Source organism: Crinia signifera, chromosome 1 (genome assembly GCF_055691185.1).
Source record: "Crinia signifera chromosome 1, ASM5569118v1, whole genome shotgun sequence".
In the NCBI taxonomy this organism is placed as follows: Eukaryota; Metazoa; Chordata; class Amphibia; order Anura; family Myobatrachidae; genus Crinia; species Crinia signifera.
In genome coordinates this window covers 426,724,010-426,748,829 of record NC_139217.1, presented here as the reverse complement: position 1 = coordinate 426,748,829, position 24,820 = coordinate 426,724,010, and the positions used below count along the sequence as shown (strand labels likewise).

At 43.5% G+C, this 24,820-nt stretch overlaps 1 protein-coding gene across 1 annotated transcript in view; it reads right to left on the bottom strand.

The window, feature by feature from the left end:
- The window catches only part of SV2C (synaptic vesicle glycoprotein 2C), a 183,509-nt gene that overhangs the window by 21,932 nt on the left and 136,757 nt on the right, over positions 1 to 24,820 (bottom strand). The window contains exons 5-7 of the mRNA XM_083151963.1: positions 5,646 to 5,779; positions 4,878 to 4,967; positions 1,111 to 1,221 (exon numbers count right to left, since the gene is read on the bottom strand). Coding sequence (XP_083008089.1) covers positions 1,111 to 1,221; positions 4,878 to 4,967; positions 5,646 to 5,779 — 335 coding nt within the window. The remainder of the gene's footprint in view (positions 1 to 1,110; positions 1,222 to 4,877; positions 4,968 to 5,645; positions 5,780 to 24,820) is intronic.

The window sequence follows — 24,820 nt, the reverse complement described above, 5'->3', positions numbered from 1 at the left end:
GCTGTATGGGCCAGTCCAGTGATAGTTCTGTGTAGTCCAGTCCAGTGATAGTACTGTATAGGCCAGTCCAGTGATAGTGCTGTATATACGGTTTATGGGCAGTATGGCTGGTGTAATGGTTAGCATTACTGCCTCACAGCACTGAGGTCATGGGTTCAATTCCCATCATGGCCCTAACTAGGATAATTGTCTCCCAACAAATTAACCCTAGGCAATATAGATGGTAAGTTCCACTGGGGCAGGGACTAATGTGAATGTTCAAATATTCTGTGCGCTATATAAGAAACTGTTAATAAATAAATATAGACCAGCCCAGTGAAAGTCCAGTCCAGTGGCACTGACGTTAAAGTCCATTGCTACTGCTGCTTAAGTCCAGTAATACTGTCGTTAAAGTCCAGTGATATTGTTGCATACGTCTAGTCTAGTGGCACTAACGTTAAAGTCCGTTGGTAGTTTGTACTGCTGTATAAGTTCAGTAATACTGCCGTTAAAGTCCAGTGATATTGCTGCATACGTCCAGTCCAGTGGCACTGACATTAAAGTCCGTTGGTAGTTTGTACTGCTGTATAAGTTCAGTAATACTGCCGTTAAAGTCCAGTGATATTGCTGCATACTTCCAGTCCAGTGGCACTAACGTTAAAGTCCGTTGGTAGTTTGTACTGCTGTATAAGTCCAGTAATACTGCCGTTAAAGTCCAGTGATACTGCTACATAAGCATACCTCCCAACTTTGAGGAGGGACGAGGAGGAATGCTCACCTGCGCCGAAGGTGCGTCTGAAAATTTTGGGGGATGTGGCCTACATTCGTGACTCTCCCTTAAGGCCACACCCCATTTTCACAGCTGTGGGGGCATGAATAGAAACGTCTATTCACGGGTGACTCCCAACTGCTGCCCCCCCCCCCCCCCCCCACACACACACACACACACAGCGGGACACCGATGGCCCCGGGCGGGATGGGATAGGACTGAACTAAATTCTCATTGGCAGCTGAAAAACTCCCCCTGTAAAGCAGTAAGGTATAAGAGCCACACCATAGTAACCTTCTGAACAATGGAGTGGAAAGTTTTTGTGTTTTTGTATGGTTAGATACAGTTTTTATTTTACTTACCCCGTACAGTTCTGTGCGAATTCTTACATAGCATCTCTTATACCACGTCCCTGTGTCTGACTGAATTTCAATGAGCTCATCTATTTGTTTTGGAGTCTTAATTCTTTGTACCTATAAAAACATGAAGTTTAGATTATTGTATATTAAACATTAAAGGTAATGTTCAGCCAAATTATGTTAAAAGTTGGTGCTGTGCTATACATAGATTACTCCCATATAACTACAGATTTATTGTCAGATTGGGCTGGTTGGAACAGAAATTTGGAAATATCTGAATAACAGTTTTTGGCAGTTTTCCAGCATTTCCAAGCAAATGGTCACCTGTCATTTGCTCTCATTCATTACCAGGTTTTTGTTCCAACCAGCCAGATCTGACAATAAATCTGTAGATGTATGGCCACCTTAACTCAACCCCTCCATTATATTTATTGGTTAGTACAGTAGGGTGCTCCCCACACACCTGCCGGCATCGGCAAGTTGAGCCCCCCCCCTGGCAAGGATCGTAATGTGTATGGGGCTTTACATAATCCAAATTGCATAATGGGGGTTATTCTAATTCATTTGCCCCCCCCCCCCCCCAAACGTTCGCCTGGAGGAGTGATGTTTTCCGTCTGTGCATGTGCATTTCTCCGCATGTGCAGGCGCAGGGTGCTAGCGGGTATGGTGAACTGCTAGTTCGCCGCCCCTTTCGCACTTAACCAGTGCGGGTGGGTGAGACGGGCTGCACCCATGGGATTGCCCAGCGTTTCATGGACGTTCCCATGCAAATGGCGCCATGATGCAGGTGCCGGGGGCGGGCAGCTGACGTGACGTGAGGGGGAATGCGGTGTGCGGGCCGTGTAACATCTGCACGCAACGCTGCACATTTTGCAGCATTACGTGTGGATCAGAATTAGGCCCAGTGTGTATAGTTATTATCGGTAATTTGTGGGCACTAGGGAGTTCAAGGGAAATCACATAGTCAAAATCCTACATAGTCACAATTGCTGCGTGTATGCACCTTAACATATTGATGGTATGTCTAATTTGGGCCTCAATTAGTTTGGAATAAACCACATTGAAATGCTAGGGGTGCAAAACATTCAGTTTTTTTCTCTTATAATTATTATTGCATGCAGGGTAAAGGCTACCTGCTTTTGCATGCAATACTGGAAGGTTTTATTTTAGCACTGTGATCTACATTTGAGCTAGGAGGCAACCCCCCCCCCCCTCCCCAATTAGTTCATATATTTTACACTGCTCCCCAACCCCCCTGACGCCCCCTGCACTGGCCGCAGCATAAAATAGTTCCTTCAAATGCAACTTTTAGATGGACTTACTCCTACATCTATCGATATGATGCCCTTTTCTGTTTGTTTTTCCAGACTCCAGTGTCTAATTCACAGATGTCTGATAATTATTGTGTTGATATATACAGCATCAGTAGGTGGCTGTAGCTGGATTAATAATAAGTGAGCAGCCATCACATCTCATCCAGTTTTATGAAGACTGTCAGAAGGGCCGTGAGTAACTTTCCTGGGGAAGGCTAATTTTCTCTTTCAGCGAGATGATAGGAATGCTAATCAGGTATATAACAATGTCAGAATCAGATGAGGAGCTGCCACCATTCAGAAGCCATTAATTATGCTCTTCTAAGAAGAGGCCATGCATTTCCTCCTCCCTTATACCAGTTTACTTGCTGTTCATCGCAGACAGTGGGTGAGATTTAATAGGATGAGAGATTCAGAAAGTGAGAGATTTGGTAAGAAATCTCCAGTTTTTTTAAAGCGGCAATCATTTACACAGCTAAACCAGTTTGATTTTGCAGTGTAAATGATTGCCGCTTTAAAAACACTGGAGATTTCTCACCAAATCTCTCACTTTCTGAATCTCTCATCCCATTAAATCTCACCCATAGTGTTATACCGTAACATACATTTAAAGTATTAGGTGTCATTTTAAGGGTTTCAAAAACTACTAAACAATAAAAACAATAATAGTTTATTAAAAAGTTTTTGTTTATTTTAATTTGAAATCCTGGCAAAAAAAATGGGCTCCGTACTGGTCAAACTAGACTACATATAATTCGGACAATGGCCATGGATTGCCTTTGTCCGACCCTCACATCTGAACTCCCAGCACAACATGCTGAATTGAATTGCCTCCATTATTCCTAAATAACAGCACATACTAAACTGAAATTCATTACAGCAGACATCTCTGAGTTCCCAGTGAGTCTGCTTCGCTTGAGTTTTAAAGAATCTAACTTGCCAGTATCTGGCTATTGCCCACCAGGGGTTTGTCAGTCAAAGGATCAATTAGAGAATGCAGCTTCTGATTGGCCCTCCCATTTACAACCTACCTCTACATCATCACAGAATGTAGGCTGAGTCATATTGGGGCATATCTTCACAAATGTAAATTGTGTGCCCCCAGGAGTAAAAAAAATATATATTGCTGGTAACTTTGCCCTTTGCCATCAATGGCAAAATCACCAGTCATTGGTGGCAAACTATTAATGGTTTTTAAACCATCGATAATCTTAAACCAACCTTATGGCTGATTCTTTAAGACATGCCAACAAGCCTGGAGAATACTGCAGCACTAGGCATCCCCACAAATGGCACCACAAGTAGGGAAATCTTTTTAGCCAAAAAGACACAAAAGGTAGCAGCGCTAATGATCCAATGATAAGGAAGTGAGTGATTGTTGTACCTTAATATTTTACTTTATAAAAGGCAAGATTACAATAAATGCATACACGTCCTGTTGGAGAAAGTGCGCTATATAAATAAAACTTACTTACTTACTTACCAAACAAGTAAAAAATATATAAACTAGATTGGTAGACTATGTACAGTACGTTTGTCTCCTAACCTTTATATGATCCTAATATTTGGAATATTTACCATAATTAAGCAAGTGATTGATTGCTCATTGTGTGATTGCCCATTAGTGGGGTATTTATACAAGTACCTGCCACACCACAAGCCACCTTTTAGAAAGCTACAGCCAGTAGTGAAATGCGTTAGTTTGCTATTGCCTCATCTCCAGGATTGCTTCCTTTGGACCTTGTTGAGCTGACCATCATTCACTGGACCTTATCTGCCTATTTACCTACAGTGTTCGCTGTACCATCAGTGATACCCTGCTCCTGAAATCTCCTCCAGTGGCCTACTTTATATATACAGCCACCCCTAGAGAGGATGCATGATTCCAGGCCCAACTGGGCCATACCATTCTACTTTCCTCCAGAGGTTTACCTTTGGATACCGTACCACTAGTGAGGACGCTAAGAACTGCCAGTGGAACTCAATTCTCCTCCAGCAGTAAATTAATTAATGTGTACCTCATGTCCTTCTGAATTCCATTTTTCCCAAACTTCTTGTTGCTCCAATACTCCAACTACCTGCGAGTATGGCATTTACTAAGTCTACTAATTTATTTTATAGATTTTTTTATTTTTCTTGTGTGGTGTATATGCATTTATTGTTATCTTGCCTTTTATCAAGTAGAATACTGAGGTACAACAATCACTTATCATTGGGTCATTAGCGCTGCTACCATTTGTGTCTTTTTGGTATATCCACACTCTATAGCAGCTGCTTCCCTTGGAAACCAGCCTATATCCTAGGCACCTGAGGTTATTCTTAATTGAATTTTTCTAAGTCTTTAGGCCAACCTGTAAGTGTTTCTATATACGCCCACATACGAGATTATCTCTACAGTAAAACTGGTGTAAAGAGTACAAAAACTTGCAGGAAGTTGTATCGGCACATAGGACTTACTGTGAAGACTTTCTCTGGTTGTCCCCGAGCCCTCATATTTGTGTCATGGATTTGTTTTAAGATCATCCAGGCCTCATCATGTTTTCCAATCTATAATATTGTAATAAAAGAAAAAACACATGATCACACAGCATATATATCGTATGCGTTCCCATTCTCCATTACTGGGAGGTCCAATTTCGGACACTGATCCTATGTGCACGGGACAATGCATCAGATCGAATTTCAAACACGTTTGACCATTTTTCATCCGATTTTTCTCGGCTCAATCCTCGGAATTGGTTGAAAAGTGGCCAAATTGCACTCATGTATGGCCAGCTTAACTCTAACCCTAACTCTAAAATGAACACTAAAATAGGCTTTCAACACTCTGGTGCCGGCATGTAATTGTCGACATCATGAACATGTCAACATTTTGACCATTCCAACATTTGTTAATTTTGAAATTTTTGGTCAATTTACTAAAGTGGGAGTTCTATTTCAGAAGGGATGTTGCTATGGGCAGCCAATCAGATGCTATCTATTATCTTCTAGAAGGTGCTAAATAAATAATAAGTAGATTCTGATTGGTTACTCAAAGCAATATCTCGTGTGAAATAGAACTCATATCTTACTAAATTTCCCTATTTGAATGTTGACATTCAGAACATGTCAACATTCTACTGCCCGGACACCCTAAGTAATGTCGATAAGTTCCTTTTGAACCCAGATTAAACAGATGTTACCCACTGAAGCAGTAAAACTGCACTGTTCATTTTCAGGCCTCACCTCTAAGAGAAACCGTGGACTTTCTGGCATAAACGTTAGAGCCACAACAGCAGAGACACAGGGCAATGCGCACACAATGACAAACACTCTCCAGCTGTGGAACTGATAGGCTGATCCCATGCTGAAGCTCCATCCTATAGGAAAAAAAAATATAAGATTTTTTTTAAATGAATAATTTAACAAGTGTAATAATATATCTCACCCTGGTAGCGGCCCTTTGCTAACTAAAACACTATCACACAATCCTCTGGCCTACAAACATTATGGAGAATCAATCACAAGTACATAAACTGGAAATACATTGATATATTATTTAACTATTTCCCATTTTTATAACGATGAGCAATTAAATGGCTCATGTAATAGTGCAGAAGGCTGAGTTAAAATTAATTACACAATGTCCCCCACTCAGTGTCTTCATTCAAAGCCAATTCAGTGTCCCCCAATTAGTGTCTTCATTCATTCACCAAGATGAAGGAATGCCACCCTGCCCCTGACCCATCCATGGTAAGAAGTGGAATGAAGGCACGGCAATAACCAGGGGCGGATTGGTGAAGAAAACCAACCTGGGAAAAGTTTTGTAGCAGCCTTGGGGGTGGGGGGGGTGGGGGTGCTACTGCTAGTGACCCGGGGAGGGTGTGCGCTAGTGACCGCGCGGGGAGCTGGTAGCAGTGCTAATGACCCGGGGAGGGGGTGGGGGGTGATAGCGCTGCTGACCCGGGCTATTGGGCTACTGATCTGGGCACTGCATACCCACCATATTCTGAATCAGTCGGAGCTGACGTGATGACGTCAACCATAAGCGACCAGCAGGCGGCCGCGGCCATCTTCAAACTGGTCAAAGCCGCGGCCGCCCTCAGCCATACTTTCTGTGGGCAGCTCAGCCAGGCGGTGGCCCAGGGGGGAAGCAGCGGCCCTGCCAGGGGGGTATAGCAGCCAAATGTGGTCCGGCTCACCGGGAAATGGCCCTGTTTCCCGGCAGCCCAATCCGTCCCTGGCAATAACTGATAGTAGTAGACACCACCTAGAGCAGGCATGGACTACCTCTAGCTCTCCAAATGTTGGGAAGCTACACATCTCAGAATGCTTTGCCACAGTTTTAGCATCTCATAATAGCAAAACTGTGGCAATGCATGCCGAGACTTGTAGTTTCACAATAGCTGGAGAGCCCCAGTTGGTCAGGCCCGACCTAGGGCATACTACGTAAGTATGAGGTGCCCTCTTGTTTTATCAATCCAATGCAATATTGGGGCCACTCAGCATCTATGAAATATAAGAACTTAGTTCTCATCCAGCTCCAAGTGTTTCTGTGGTCTGTGTCCATCCAAGGTGAGTTACATGTACAAACACTTAAAAAGAAGATAGGGACTGGCAGTGCCAGATTAAGCCTTCGGGGGGCCCAGGGTACTTTAGCCAGGGGGCCCCCTTGCACTTGTCATTACTGGACGCACACTGCATGGGAGAATATTACACTGTCAAAACACAGAGTAAAGGCAGTATAAACTTGGTCAATGGGTAACTGCATATATATATATATATATATATATATATATATCTATAGTCGGTGGAGTCGGCCCGGCACTCTCCCTTTTGGGCAACTGCCTGGGTGCCTTCTGGAACCAAAGGATAGACGATGCAGAAGAAGACAGCAGCGGCACTCAAACGGGAACTTTTCAAATAAATTTATCACAGCAAAAAACGGACCGACGTTTCGGGGATTACACGCCCCTTTGTCAAGGTGTAAAAAGCAATACAAAAGTATTTGTACATGCCCCATTGTCAAGGTGTAAAAAGCAATACAAAAGTATTTTGTATTGCTTTTTACACCTTGACAAAGGGGCGTGTAATCCCCGAAACGTCGGTCCGTTTTTTGCTGTGATAAATTTATTTGAAAAGTTCCCGTTTGAGTGCCGCTGCTGTCTTCTTCTGCATCGTCTATATATATATATCTATATATATATATATATATATATATATACACACACACACACACACACACACACACATACACATAAATACATACCATATGAAAAGCCTGTGTTTGTCCCTCTGCACCTTACTCTGTAGGAGACCTCACAGTCCTAGTGCTGCCTTTGATTAAAAACCCTCCCATGACTAAGCTGCTGCTGCTGTTCTCCATGGGCATGTAATGAGCTCCACCAATTAGAGCTCAGCACAAACCTCTCAGCCTCTGCCCTCTGGTTTAAAGTATCATGGGACTTAGTCAACTCCCAGTAATGCACTGCACACTTGTGCAATCAGTGTGCCATGGCTCCTGATGCTCAGCACCATTAATCATTGTCACATTAGCTAAACAAAAATATATATATATTTTTTTTAAATACATGCCAACCACAGGGGGCCTCTAGCTAATGGGGGGCCCAGGGGCACTGACCCCTTGTGCCTCCATTATAATCCGGCCCTGGGGACTGGTATATGAGATCATCTATCAACTTTATCAATTGATTTAGCTAGAATCAATAGATGAGCCATTGGCACATTTAGAGGTAACACATCTTGGATTATTGAACATGGAACCAGCTCCCAGGGGATTAGTGAGAGGAAACCTCCACAGGCGCAAGCAGATCCTGTACAGTACAGACATTGTATGGCAGTATGAACATTTGTTTTGTGAGTGATTCTACTGCATAGTATACTTTGGAAAATGATGATATGCTTTACTTTTAAGTTGATCGAATACAAAAATTGTTACAGTATTAAAAAGAAGGGAGCTGCCTTGGCAGCAGAAATGAAGATGATCCCTTTGTTTGCAGAGGGGCGAAAAGTATATCTAAAGTGGAAACTGGTTCATTGTTTTTCTTAAACCTAATCCATGAGTATCCGTATCAGGGACAGATTGGGGGGGGGGGGGCTCAGGGTGTCAGTAACCCTGAACCCCCTCTATTTAGGGCCCCCTGGGGTCAACATGTATTAAAAAATTTTTTTAGCTAAAGGTTTTGTGCATGGGAGTGGGCTAGTTCTGCAGATTCACCTATCTGCCAGTATGACAATGATTAATGGTGCTAAGCATCGGGAGCCAAGGCACACTGATTGCACAAGTGTGCAGTGCATTACTGGGAGTTGACCCATGAGACATTGCACAAGAGGTCAGAGGCTGAGAAGCTTGTGCTCAGCTCTGATTGATGGAGCTCATGAAATATTTCTCAGGCCCATGAAAGACAGCAGCGGCCTTGTCATGGGAGGGTTTTTAATCAGAGGAAGGGCTGAGCCTGTGAGGTCTTCCACAGAGTAATGTACAGAGGAACAAACACAGGCTTTTCATTTGGTATACAGTGTATATATTAATCTCCCATCCTGCAGCTACCCATTGACCAAGTTTATACTGCCTTTACTCTGTTTTTTGACAGTGTAATATTCTCCCGTGCAGTTTGCGGCCAGTAATGACAAGTGGGAGGGGGCCCCCTGCCTAAAGTGACCCGGGCCCCCCGAAGGCTTAAGCCACCCCACATCATTATTATCAAGTACAGAAAGACTAAAAACAATACATTCTTCATGGGCTTTATATTACTTGAGAGTTTATACAGTCTGCACAGATAAAATAACTTTTGTACTGTGCCTAATATTTAACTTTTCTGCCTTTTACATTGCTCAATAGTCTATTGTATTTATTATTCTGTGCTTTGACGGCTTGTCACTGTTACCTGCTGACCCTTACTGTCCTACACCCCCATCTATTCTCCATCCAGACGATGTGCCATCTATCACTGGTTCCACACTCCACGTTTATCCTTGTCACCTTTTAGCTTGCAATAAGTGCAATGAATGTAGATTTCTACTCCGCTTTAATCAAAGCATAAAGCAGAGACCAGCCTTGATAAAATGATTAATGGTCTGCGGCTAAGTCATTTTCTCTATCCAGATACAGAAGCTGCAGTGAAGTGAATGTGTTTCATTCCAACCCTTTGTATTATGTGTTTATCTTATCTGCTACACTCATGGATTCAACCATTTAATTACTTTCTCCTTTACACTTACTAAGTGTTCTGCCAGCCATTTCCCTCTAATGTTTTACTGTTGTGACACGGTACACCTTCAGAATGTAAATAGTCTGTGTCCTCGGTGAAACCTCAATACACAATAAGTTCATTACAATTTATGGTTTACGTATCATTATTTTTATTTATTTAAAATGTTTTATTTTATTGGTTTATCAAATGAATCATACACACATAGGGGCAGATTTATTATTATTAAATGCTCCCAGCCCCCCAAAGGTTAGGAATCCCTATTGCCTGGTATTACAGCAATAAGGATTGGACACAGGGCGGATGCAGGGTTGCCTACCCTCCTGGAATGTCCGGGAGGGTCCCAGAGATTGGGTCCCCCTCCCGGCCCCCTGGAAAGAGGAGCAACCCTCCCGGAAAGCCACTCGGGTCTGCGGGTCAAATGATGCAAATCGAGACATTTCAGCCCCGCCCACCACAATGCAATGCCTTAAAACAGCATTGCACGTTGCGACCACTCTGCCACGCCCCCAAACATGTAGACATTCATGGGGTCCCACCCCCATCCCACCCCTTTTCACTCCTATCGGCCCCGCCCCCCCTGAGCTGGCTGCCCTCTCCCAGAAAGGGCAGCCAGAAAGTAGGTAAGTATGGGCTGATAAGAGTCCTTTACGATGATCAGTAACAAGAACAGTGTTCGCAAACCCTTTGTCTCTGGTTTTCAAACTTGTCTGCGTTACTGCACATAGGGCCTGATTCAGCGGTGTTCAGCGGATTTGCACAACGAGCGATTATCAAATCACTGTGCATGTTATAGTAGAAAATGCGTTTGGATTGTTAATGCAAAGTGGCTGGAGGTTGGCTGACAAGAAACCTGTTTAATAGTTATTAAAGGTTTTGTTGCATTACAGCATTAAAGAATAGTTAACATATATGAAAAACAACATAGAGGGGAACAAAAAGGAAAAAGGAGAGGGAAGGGTAGGGAGTAGCACTCACAGGGGCAAATCAATTCAAACATAAACATACACAGATCAGTATATACTGTAATCTACAATTGCAAAACAAATAAGGCAAACATAAACCCTCAGGTATATAGTGATTATGTAAATATCCTAATGATAGTAATAGTAACGGATATAATAGCTCTCTCTATACATATCAAACCATTAAAGTAATGTAGCTCCCTCTCCATCTGTAGTGTAAACACGCCTACTAAGCCACTTAGTGATGGGATGGGGGGGGGGGGGGTTGCATGTAAAGGTTAAGGTATTCCCAAAGTCTCCCTTTGGAAAGCAAAGTGTATTTTACGAACAATTTTGCGAAGGAAGAGGAGGTGACGATTTTCCAGTTCTGGACAATTTTACTTTACATGTATTCCGCGCCCCCTCGCTGCGCTCGCTGCACTTGCCATGCTACGGGCTTGGTGGCTCGATGCGCTCGCCACACTATATAAAATCAACTCTGCGCCGACGTGGATAGTAGGGGTATGAAAAGGTCGTGGGGCTCGCTGCGTTCGCCACACTTCGTGTATGTCATACAATGATATTATTGTATAGCTAATGTAATGGCATCGTACACCCTATAAAATCGCATGCGATCGCATGTGATTTTGCGGGAGGTGCGATGCTATGCGATGCGATCCCCCAGGGCTAACAGAGCAGTGAATAAATTACATAGGAAAATCGCATCGCATCACATCGCATGGCCCTTAAAATGGCCCATGCAATGCGATTTTCCGACGCAGAATAGCCCACTAAGCAAATTGCTTAGTGGGCGCCAGTCTACTACATAAGTACCGGATTTTCTTCAAAGTGAGATCTATATTGCAGCGTAGAAATAAAGCAGTCAGTATTTTCCCTGCACAGAAACAAAATAACTCACCCAAATCTAATTCTATCTGCACATGTTACATCTGCCCCCCTGCAGTGCACATGGTTTTGTCCATTTGAGAAGGAATTTGCCTCTACACAAGTACCGAATTATGTAGTGAGGGACAAGATTTGCTTCTCTCATATTTTATTGGTGGCAGCCACAAGCACTGGTTTTGCCTGTTACATTGATCATAATTCATTGTAATTGGTCCTGGACCACCAACCGAGGTGCCCCTGCAAGGGTTCTAAGGCACCCCAGGGTGCCAGAGCACACAGTTTGGGAACCACTGGCCTAAATTATAACATTCTGTTGAAGCCTAGATAGGGTCAATTTCATGCGGGACAGAAATATTTTATGGAGCTTGTTTCTTAGGTGCACACCAAAATGTGGGGACTGAGGTGTCAAGGGAAGAGTTAGTCTCCATATAGGTGGATAGTGTCCCAGTTAGGGGGGCAACCACTTCAGGAGAAGTTACTAGGTAGTCTGGAAACTTCCAACGTCGGGGGTGCACGGGAAACTGATGACAATCCTGTGACCATGTAACTGCAGCTTGATCAGCAGGGGACACAGAATCAGGAATCCTGCTGATCTTAAAGTTATTGTGCCTTAATCAGTCTTTCAAATCTGCCAGATTATCGCACAAGGAAGCCATCTCCGTCTGCAGCTCTGAGTGTGCAGTGAGGAGGTTGTTGTTTGACGTCACTAATTCTGGCCAAATAAAGCTGATTCTGAAGAATCTAGGCCAGAGAGAATATCTGAGCGAAATGCAGCAAACATTGTAATCATAGTCTGGGTGATTACAAGGAGGAAGGCCAAAGTCCTTTCTCTGTTCCAGTGGAAAGACCCACCTGCCACCCAATCTTTAATAGGTGTTTTATGTGCTACATGTGATTATATGTATGAATTTGAAATGCACTGAAACTGTAAATTCAAGTGTTTCCTTGTGGCAGGTATGTGGCAGCTCTGCGGGAAGCAGTACTCTTCAGTGGCCTCTAGTGGTGCAATAATGGTTGGCCAGCATTTCCCCATGAAAGTGGATAGATTGTGGGTACCTTTGAGGGGGAACCTGGCCACCATCTCAGAGGAGTGGCCAATGCTATGCCAAATTAAAGGGAGTGGTACCGCTCAACCCAGTTGTACAGGGGTGGAAGGAATTCCATCCCATTTAGTAAGTCACATATATGTATTTGAGGATATTACTGAGGGTAAGCACTGCTTCTTCTTGTCACCCTTAATGAGAATTCCAATTGGATTAATAAATTTGCTATGACCCCTTTACGAGCAATTCAGTTGTCTGAGTCATTATTTATAGGAATTATAGGGTATAAGCTAAGGAGATTGAAATAATAAAAGCACTGGGAGACTTATCTTTGATATCAATATACCAGCAGTGGAATCCCGACACTCAGAATGCTGGAAGATTACAGTGAGTATTTTAGCACTACCCCTAGCACAGTCCTTCTTGCAGTCTACTCCTAACCTCTGATTGGCTGGAACTTAATTATTCTACACTTTAGCAATTTTTAAGGCTTAGTATATCTGGCCTCTTTTCATGCCTAACCCTAAAACTACCTCTAATACTCACGTTGCACATCCGTGTTCAAATTCGGACCATCTGGATCCCGACCGCTGGGATCCTGACTTGATCCTTTAGGTATAACTGTATCTCACTGCAGAAGCTCAATATCACCTTTTGTGTCTACTGTTTGCATAGAATGCCTAAAAGGATCAGAGACTCGCTAATCACTCAGACTGATGGGTTATGAAATAGCAACAGCGAAGCAAACACAAGAAAATGAATTACCGTGAAATCTCATTTGCTAATGGAACATTACAATTATCCTACTCTGGTTTACTTTGTCTATTGCAATTATCCAAACCTTACTGAACATTTGTAAACTTTATGTGCATCTATCACAATTTAACGCAAGACATTTTCTTCCTTTGTATTATAATGAATCTCATGTAATATTATTTAGAGATACTAAAGTATAAATCATTTCCATTAGGTCCAATTTCATAGTGATGAAATGCTGATCTCCTTTGGTGTTTGGAATCAGACAGAAATGCTTGAGGACATGTGACTCCATTTTGTTCTATGTAAGACATTTTATTTCAGATGTACCACATAGAACATGTTGCCAGAAAAAGCATTATACATTATTATAAATCACAGGAAGCCATCCCCAGTAAGCAAGCCAAGCCATCCCCAGTAAGCAAGCCCTTCTGCTGCAGTGGGCTTTACCACGCAGCAGAGGGGGGGGGGGGGGGAGCCTTCTCTTTGCACTTCTCCCTCCCAAGTGACCAGTAGAGCAGCAGAGCCGGCTGGGCGGTGAGTGAGCACCAAAGAGGCATTATGTGTATAGACTGTCCAGCTCAAAGTGGCTGGCTTGATCTTCTTTTTTCTTGGGAGTGTGGAGAGAAATCACACATGTTGTATATCAGCAGCCAATAAGAGGAGTCACACCACCCTCCAATATAACAAGAAAAAAACACTTACATTTGGTGGTGCTTAAAATACAAACTAACAATTAAAATAAAAAATATAGAACTGTATTGAACAATGTAAATAAACATACACACACCTCCCTGGGGTATCAGATCAAACAATACACAACAAAAATGATTAATAGTTAAAAAATTGACTTACATAAAGCAATATTCCCCAGGTCTCCTTGTGCAATCACAAATTAGAAACTGGGAGCGGGTATGGAATAAATTACCAATGAATCTTATTCCTCAACTGTCACCTGTAAGCAGGGCAGCCGAGAGCTATGCCGGGCCTTGGTAAAACGGTAACATTTTTGGGGCATGGGCTAATGTTTAGGGGGTGGGGGTGGGGGTGGTGAAAACACACTTTAAAGTCGAGGGGGGGGGGGGGGGTTGTTATTGTCGCCCCCTCCTCAGCAGCAGCAGCAGCAGCAGCAAATATGTACAGCATGTGCTGTGCTGACAGCAGGCTCAGCATGAGCTCTCACGCTGTCAGTGAGACGCTGATGCTGAGCCTGTTGTCAGCACAGCACATGCTGTGGGTGTGTGCTGCCCGGGAGGGATTGAGGGGGAAGGGGGTTCGGACCAGGGCCCCTTCCGGGCCCCTCCAGCAAGCCTGGGCCCGGGTAATTAGTACCTGCTCCTCTCGGCTGCTCTGCCTGTAAGACCCTCCTGCCCAGTCCTGGTGCTCTAAACTGCAAGCTAATTGGCCTATTGGTTAATCAGGCAATAAATCTGTGGCACTGCACCATGAGAGCCACAATGATGCATTTGCCTCTGCCCCACAGTATCCACTGGCCTCTGGCAGCAATAGGATCTTCAAGTTAATTGTAAAAAAAAAAAAAAAAAAAACTGGTGCTTTCCCAATAAGCACCCTCCCCCCCTTCTTTTAGGTTTAATGCACTAAAAATAGGAGATATTAATCTGTTCATTTGCGAAGCACAAATCTGGGTACCGGGATACATTTGTAAATGATCCAAGATTTCAGCTACCGTACTTTATTCTATAGCAATTAAAGTCTTACATTTAAGCTAAAAAAATAAATCAAAACGTTGTCCTTTAGGATTGATATCGCCGGTCAAACACCCAATTTTCATTCAAGCTGACACGGGAGAAAATCCCATTAAAGGAATGGGGTCATTGGATGGGACTGAGCTGTGAGGAGGCCTGTGTCAGGGGCTAGGGAGATTTATACACCCGCTGTACTTTAGAGTCCTTGATTGAGTTTGGTTCAATACTGCTACTCAGTGACAGGGCCATACTACACCAAGGGGATAAACGGAATAAAATTCTCATGAATCAGCAGCTTATTCCTCACAGAACAGGCTGGCAGGGACAGTTAATGCCGCGGCTATTCTCATAAGTCCTTTCAGGACACAAAATATACTGTCTAAATGGAGGAAGATGCAGAAAACATTTTATTACTAGACTGAAAGTGCATCCATTTACTAGGCACAGTGGAAGCTGCAATTTTGTAGGCTACATTTATATTCAGGCTAATACAGCCTTTTCTAGTAAATGGTGACTTGCCAAAGATGAGAAATAAAATGAGATGGGAATTGCTTAAAGGCACACTAACACCTGTTTGGGAACCTTTCCGATAGGATTTATCTCACAGAACATTTTTTAGTACAAATCTTTCCTTCCCCTTCTATATGTAGGTACGGGATGCGGTCATAATCCTGGCAGTCGGGATCAGAAAGTCATACGGAATCCAACGGTCAATATCCCGACACATCCCTTAGGTAAGTACTGGGGGTAGGGTTAGGCACCAGGTGGAAGATTAGCATCACCATCTATTAAGATATAAATTGTATTACAAGCAAAGCAGAAAAACACAATAAAATGTTTCAGTGGACTCTCACCGAGTGGAATGGTGTACATGGGAAATGCATACTTCTATAGTTTAAGATGGTAATTCCCAGATGACCTTCATGCACTTGCCATGCCTTGCATGCTGTTATGCATAATCATTAGAGGTGAGCGGTTCGGAATCCGAACCGCTCCAAACACAGCCCGGCTCGACGGCCGCAAGCCACGCTCGCGGGTTTCCGGCTTTGTTCGGAAACCCAAGCACAGCCGAACGCAGTAATCTCGCATCAGATTCTTGCGAGATGCCGAGTCTTTAAAGGCTTGGTGTCCTGAGAATTCGGCGCCATTTCACACAGGCTTCCACAAGCTGCACACAGCTCTGCAGTGCAGGGGTCTGGGCATGTTGTGCAGAGGGGTGCTGTGCAGTGCAGAGGGGTGTTGTGCTTGTGCAGTGCAGAGGAGTTGGTGCTGTGCAGAGGGGTGTTGTGCAGTGCAGTGGGGTTTGTACTGGGGTTTGTGCTGGGTTTTATTGTACTGGTCATGTGTTAGGCAGGCTGTCAGTCAGTGTAGTGGGGTACAGTACACAGGCAGGCTCTCAGTGAGCTTTTCATTTTTTGGTATTTTTTCCTTGTGGTGTGTGGTGTGCTGCACTGCAATCCAATACACCATATACTACTGTCAGAACAAGTTCCGTGTGTGATTGTTCTGCCTTCACGCAGTGTTATACAAGCACCGTCCATATAAAAAATAGAATACATTTTTTTCTTTATTTTTTGTGTGTGTACTGCACCCCAATAGTATACACCATAAGTTCTGTGTGTGATTGTTCTGCCTCTACGCAGCTTTATACAAACTGCACATTACAAAAAAAAAACAGTAAAAAAAAAAAAATTCTCTTTATTGTTTGTGTGTCCTGCACCCATAGTATACTGTCAGAAGTTCCATGTGTGATTGTCAAGCCTCCATGCAGCGTTATACAAGCTGCACATTACTAAAAAATAACAGTAAAAATAAAAATAAAAAATCTCTTTATTGTTTGTGTGTACTGCACCCATACTATACTGTCAAAAGTTCTGTGTGTGATTGTTCGGCCTCCATGCAGCGTTATACAAGCTGCACATTACAAAAAAATAACAGTAACATTTACAAAAAATTCTCTTTATTATTTGTGTGTACTGCACCCCAATACACCATGCTGATACTGTTAGAAGTTCCGTATGTTAATAACTAGCCAGCGTGCTGCAGACCTTGGCCTAAATTGAATTAAAACAACATTGTGAGCTGTAAAGTGTTCAAAATTGTCTGGAAAGGGCTGGAAATAAATGTTATTGAGGTTAGTATTATTCGAAGGACAAAAAAACGCAAAAATTACGTGATTTGGGCGATTTTTGGCCATTTAAAAAAAAAAATAAATCCAAAGCTTTTCACTGCCAGAGCCAAATCCAAATCCTGGCGATGAATCTAAATCAAAATCTTTGGCCCCTGTGTTCATGTCTAATAATCATCATTGTGCACTTTCACTGATTAACACATATTAATGCTTGCATTCAGGTCTGCATAGCCCACAGTCCTTTTATTCCACCGATACTGAGAATTGCCTATGTCGCAAAAATCACCCACAGATACTTAATCAAGCTATTAAAGTATGGAAATGGTTGAATAGGGAAATGGACTACAGAGATATAGACCCAGAAGTTAATTTCGCTTCACTGTCCTCCTTTGTGGAATTAGATAAACAGCAGGGTGCTGCTGTATGGTCAGTGTATGGAATAAATAATATGGGGCACATAATAGCTCAAAACAGAATCAAACCTTTTTCACGACTACGTGAGGAGTTTGATGTGCCTAACAGTATGTTCTTTAGGTACTTGCAAATGAGAAGTGCTATTGAGAAGTATATGCAGGAGCTTCCCATATCAATTAAAGATAACCCAATAAAAAAGTTTATAAGGAAACTAAATGCCACGAAAAGTATATCTAAGTGTTATAAATACATTTCCACTCTAGCACAAAACTATCAGCTAGATGACCTCCTGGGAAAATGGATTGGGGATATCCCAGAAATAACTCAAGAGGATTGGGAAAAGGCCCTTAGGATACCTGGATTAGCAACTGCCTCAGTAAGGCTGCAACAAATACAATATAATATATTACACCGAATCTACTATACACCCACAAAAATTAATCGATTTTCACGGGAGAATGGCGACTTTTGTCCAAAATGCAAAGCAGGGGGCTGTGATTTCTGGCACCTAGTGTGGCAGTGTGAGTTTGTGCAGAAATTCTGGCAGGATATACAGATGGGTCTGTTCCCATCTTTGCAGGGGATGGTGCTGGCGTCGCCAGCCGCCATCCCCCGCCAGCGCCATGGCGATCGTGAGAAGGGGACGCGCGCGCACGAGAGGCGCGCGCGCCCCCTTCCGACGGCGCTTCCAAACGTTTCCCCGGGTCCCCGCCGGCTTGCCGGCGGTAACCCGGGGTCACCGCCGCCTGCCCGCATCCCCCCTAACCCCCCCTAACCCCGTCCGTCTCCCTGAGGCGGAGACGGACAGGGTTTCCGCCACGCTAGCGACGGAGACTGAGACGCGCGTGCGCGTGAGACGCACGCGCGTCTCAGTCTCCTCGCTGGCGAGGCTGCTGGCGGGTCGCCAGCGCGTACGTTCTGGCGACCCGCCAGCAAGGATGTGCATAGGCACATACTGTAATAGGCATTTTCCTAGAATTGGGAGTCCCGAATCAGGAGTTAAAGCCTAGGGCCCTGATACTGGGCATCTGGCACAATCTAGGGAACTCTCCAGAATTAAGGCAATTGCCCATCAACCTTGGTTCAATTGCTAAAATGTGTATTGCCAGATCCTGGATGGCAAAAACCGCACCAGATAAAATGGAATGGATAAACACGGTTAATATGATTTTTGATCATGAGAGGGAGGTCTATCTTTTAAGGAATAATATTAAAAAATTTCACTTAATTTGGGGGAGCTGGTTTCACTCTTTATATTATAAAGGAGCATCCTATATAGCTGACTCCTAGTTGAAGTAAAATTAATTTACGTTATTTAGAAATATGAGAATAGATATATATTTAAATAATTTTTGGGCACATAATGAGATAATAAGTCTGAGTAAGATATTGGGTTAGGGGAGGGATTGGATGGGGAGGGGGGGGCTGGGAAATCATAATTATTGTCACTTACACTTTGCGAGTAATATTAGAAAGTTGTTGGTCTGCACGATCTTGGGTTGTGTACTTAAAGCAGTGCAACACGTAGTTAGAAGTATATATAATGGAATGTGTGGATATTGGAAAAATAGTAGACTTTAGTTATAAAGATACACAAATCAAAACACGCTATTTACACACTTTTTCTTTTATTATTTGTATGTTTTATTCCTTATTCGTGTGTCCTTCCATTGAGGATTATTACTGTGATCAATTATAAAGTTTGGGTCCTCAATAGCCGGCCCTCACGTAAGACGTAAAGATATAACAACTAAACTTCACTAAATATGAGTGAAGGCGAGGAACCTTGGAGTATTTGAGAGCCGGCTGTTGAAGAGCAAATTAACTGAGGAGGAGAACTGCTGGAGGCATGTGGAGTGTAGGGGGAGGGGACAATCCTTTTTGCTCTTCACCCCGCCTACCCTTCATATATGGTGGACGTGGGGAGTAGGGAGGTAGGCGCTATTGTCTTTGTGGGTATGTATGTATTGGTAATGTCTTTTTTTGATGACTCCTGTTAATAATATGTAAGATCATAACTTCTGTATACTTATATATGGAGGGGGTCAAATGTATGGTAAAATGTTGTATAATGTAAAACTAATAAAGAAATATTTAAAAAAAAAAAGAGAATTGCCTATGTCAGAATGCCCTGTCGCAGGTCAGTTACTTACCTGCAGTTGTCAGTGTAGAAGCGAATGAGAAGCGTACAACTGTGCAGTACCAGTATTACAGTTCTTAAACCCACACGATGCAGCACAACGCCAACAGGCCCAGGTTCATCTGTGTATCAGCTCCTAATGCTGGATATACACACTATGATTATTTGGCCGACCAGCCAATCGGCCAGATAACTGCAGCGTGTATACGGCCAACCAATAATTCGGGAATACCATATTGTCCATAATGTCTGTCCCCGATGCAATATTTTCTAAGTGTCCGGCCGACCGATGGACTTTAGTACTTTGCGTTTACAGTCAATTCAATGTACAAAAAAATGATTCAAGTACAAAATGTTATATTGCAGTAGCTTGGCTGCAGCTAAGACCAAACAAGGGCACAGCAGCAGAACACAAGAGAGAACAATAGGCTAATAAGATTAAAGGACTCTTTCAATAGCCATACAATCTTTCAATAGCAGGTAGCAAAGGAAATCAAAATAGATGCTGGAAACAACTGCTGAGGATCGGAATGACCAGCACAGAGGCTAGGGGGTGGTATACTTACTAAAGGATGATTTTAGTTGATGTTGGTCGATATTTTATTTAATTTATTTAATTTATTTTATTTTTATTTTTTTTGTCTATGTTGATAGATTTAGGATTGATCTTAATCAATGTTCGGCTTCAGAGGACAAAAAAAAACCACATTTACTGACAGATTAATTTTTAATGTCATTTTTAAATGTTAAAACATTTGTGTTCTAGCTCTGGAAGCCCAACAGGAATTAAAATGGATTTTTAAATCGATCAACCTTGATCAAGATCGAACTATAGTAAATAATACCCCTGAGTATTAGATGTGGGAGTAGAACTCACGGAAGAGCTTCCATTTTTTATGGCACAGTAGGGGGAACAAAAATGGGTTAACAAATCTCTGATGATAAAAATGTGACTGTTTAAAAAAATACTACCAACATAATGCTAATATTTTTGTATATACTGGAATATTTACTCTGTCATGTTGTTAGCATTCCGTTTTCCTAATCAAACACAGTAATCAAATAATATAATCTCACCATATATTCCATCATATTCTTCTACATAGGAAAAGCTACTGCATTTTATAATTCGCATATCTCCATACAGGTATCTAGATGATAGATAGACAGTGTTTAGGTCAGGGGTGGCCAAAGTGTTCCTCGAGGATTACCAACAGCACATGTTTTCCAGGCCACCTGTGTGTCTGTAAAATGTGTCAGCTAGGAATGAATGCAGCACATGTTTGAAATGTGAGCGTTAGTAAAAACTGCACTTATGTATAAGCTAGGTGATCTGGGAAATGTGACTGTTAATAATGACTGCACCTGTGCCCCAGCTAGGTGGTCTAGGAAATGTGACTGTTAGTAATGACTGCACCTGTGTCTCAGCTAGGTGGTCTGGGAAATGTGACTGTTAGTAATGACTGCACTTGTGCCCCAGCTAGGTGGTCTGGGACATGTGACGGTTAGTAATAACTGCACCTGTGCCCCAGCTAGGTGATTTGGGAAATGTGACTGTTAGTAATGACTGCACCTATACCCCAGCTAGGTGGTCTGGGAAATGCGATCGTTAGTAATGACTGCACCTGTGCCCCAGCTCGGTGGGCTGGGAAATACGACCAATAGTAATGACTGCACCTGTGCCCCAGCTAGGTGGTTTGGTAAATGTGACTGTTAGTAATGACTGCACATGTGTCTCAGCTAGGTGCTCTGGGAAATGCGACAGTTAGTAATGACTGCACCTGTGCCCCAGCTAGGTGGTCTGGGAAATGTGACTGTTAGTAATGACTGCACCTGTGCCCCAGCTAGGTGGTCTGGGAAATGTGACCATTAGTAATGACTGCACCTGTGCCCCAGCTAGGAGGTCTGGGAAATGTGACTGTTAGTAATGACTGCACCTGTGCCCCAGCTAGGTGGTCTGGGAAATGTGACTGTTAGTAATGACTGCACCTGTGTCTCAGCTAGGTGGTCTGGGAAATGTGACTGTTAGTAATGACTGCACCTGTGCCCCAGCTAAGTGGTCTGGGAAATGCGACCGTTAGTAATGACTTCACCTGTGCCCCAGCTAAGTGGTCTGGGAAATGCGACCGTTAGTAATGACTGCACCTGTGCCCCAGCTAGGTGGTCTGGGAAATGCGACTGTTAGTAATGACTGCACCTGTGTCTCAGCTAGGTGGTCTGGGAAATGTGACTGTTAGTAATGACTGCACCTGTGCCCCAGTTAGGTGGTCTGGGAAATGCGACCGTTAGTAATGACTGTACCTGTGCCCCAGCTAGGAGCTCTGGAAAATGAGAACTGTTGGTAGTTCTTGAGGAACGGTTTGACCACCTCATATCTAGGTAGAAAGTCAATAAGTTGTGGTTGACATGCAATAGTTCAACAGGCACAAAATTTTGACAAATGAATGGTCCACAGTGCGTAAGATTGACGCACATATGCTCAATGTGCATTTGCTTGATTTGCTATCCACAATGACCACGATTGGGAAACGGAACCTTGCCCAAAGCAAGCAAAGTGAGCCCACGAGGGTATATGTTTTTACTGATGGTGGTCACATACTAATAAATAAACAAGATTTGCCCTAAAAAACTAGTGTCGGCCATTTGTTGTTGACCATTGTCATGTCGACCTTTTAAACCTGTCAACCTTACCTGTCAACCTTACTACCCGTTGACCATTCAGCTGTCAACCATTTGCTGAAAATGTTCAAGGGCCTATTATGAGAAGTGGAAGAGGTGAGGCCACCCAGCTGATCATCATCATGCTGTCATGATGGTCAGCCTATTTTTTATGTGAAGGCCTGGAACTGCAGCTCCATCTGCTCCATTGTTAATCTGACCCCGACTCTGCCTCCACCAGTCTCCTGCAGCCGCGGTCTCTACCATTTATAGCAATAAGTGGAAGGAGCATGCGTACACCCAGAGCCGGCCCTAGCCTAAATGACGCCCTAGGCAAGATTTTGGCTGGTGCCCCCTAGCACCGCCACTAGTTCCGCCCTTCCATCAGACTTTGGCCTGGGTAATTTATACCCCCTACCCCTTTCTCTTGGCACCCCTGATAATACCACACAGTAATGCCCCTTACACATGACACACATTATTAATGTCCTTATAACCATAATGCCCCTTACACATTATGCCAACCTTTATTAATGCCCTTCATACACATAATGATACACATAATGCCCCTTACACATATGTTGCACATTATTAATGCCCTTATACACATGACACACATAATGCCCATTACACATATGCCAAACACTATTGCACAACCAACCCACCCGCAGAGAGCACTTACACAGCCGCTAACACTGTGACCTCTGCCTCTGCTTGGATACAGATGTTTCCTCATACATCTTGCCTCAATAGGCCATGCAGCTCCTGGCCAGTTCTGCTAACGTTGGGTGCCTTTTTGGCTGAAAATTCGTCTTATTTGCATTGTTATGTGACCAGGACACACAAGAAGCTTCCGATGATTAAAATAATATGCGGCATGCCAATATTCTGTGTGCGACTGTGGCTGTACCTGCATACGGAATGCTATGTTACAGGGATTTCCATGAATACACTATTTCATATGCAGATACAGCTTCACTCACACACAGAATATAGGCATGCTGCATATCATTTTAATCAGCAGAAGCTGATGCCCCTAGGCATCCCAAATGCCCTAGGCAATTGCCTAGTTTGCCTATGCCTAAGGCCGGCTCTGCATACACCCACTCCCCGCTACCTTATGCTACGCCGCGATAGTCTGCATCAATGTTGTAAAAAACACATCTGTACTGCTGACAAAAGCACAAGATCTGTCTGCAAAACGGACTTCTGGGAAACTCTGCAGTACATAGTGAGTGGTGCGGCTGACCAGTGAATAACTACCTGCAAACACTAAACCATAGCAACCAGCTGAATTCAGCAACCAGTGGAATATTCTTAGCACGTCTCTGCCCGTTACAAGTAACACCTACTGTACTTTAACTTGACATTTTTGCCATTTTATTTTTCAGTGCTTCTCTTTGAATTGGACACAATATTAATCACATCCCTGACTGCAAAGCTAGAATTTCTGTATTAGCAAGCAAGCAAACGTGTTCTTACCATGATTCACAATTCACTAGGACAGAAAGAAAAAGACACCTAAAAGACTCTTTGCATAACTTTATTATATTTCCCGAGTATGTTACTGTGATTGTAACTAGCAGTAAGTACTGTAGCACCTAATGCGAAAAGACAAAGGGTCCGATTCAGACCGGTTTGCTAGGCAGTGTATATTTGCTGGGTAGCCCTGATGAAGGCCCCCCTGGCCCCTGCGCCACCCCCATCCCCCTCACTTGCATGTGGGGGGATGCATACAACAACGCATCCCTTCACATGCGGCTGAAGGGGACAGAAATTATTCGATAGTTGCAATCCATCAAATTATTGGATTGGGCTCCTCTATAGGGCTCTATAGCGAATAGCGGTGCAAACAGAGGTACCGCAGGAGAAATCCGTGATTAAGGGGCCTAATTACTAAGCCTTGCATGGAGATAAAGTGGGAAAAACTGCCATTTTTCAAAGACAGACTGAAACATGGCAGTTAGGAGCTGATTGGCTGGTACTTTATCACTATCCTCTTTATCTCCATCCAAGGCCCTTATTCTGATCGGTGCGGCCGGATCCGAATATGCGGCCAGCACCGTGCATCCTAAACCCCGCCTTCCATACGGATCGCCAACTCCGTCCGTACGTGGTAAGAAGCTGTCCGAACGGACCGCACGTGTATTTCTCATGAATACACCTCCTCCATCTCAGGGAACCTCCCCCATCATTCGATGGTCGCAGAACATCGAATGCAGGACCGAATGGCCAGGCAGCTCCCGCAACCTCAGACCACACGGGCATTTCTCCGTGCAAAAGCAGGGATCTGGGCGGGCAGCTGACATCCGGCAATGTCATATGTCCGCCCCCTACACGTGCGTCACGGCCGCATTACCATACGCACGCCCAGCGTTTTCATGGGAACGCCCATGAAACGCGGGGTGTAAACATATGGTAATGAGCCCAAACAGCCCTTCACGCCCCTCTCCACCCCCTGTTCGTAGTGTACACATTTCATTATATTTTG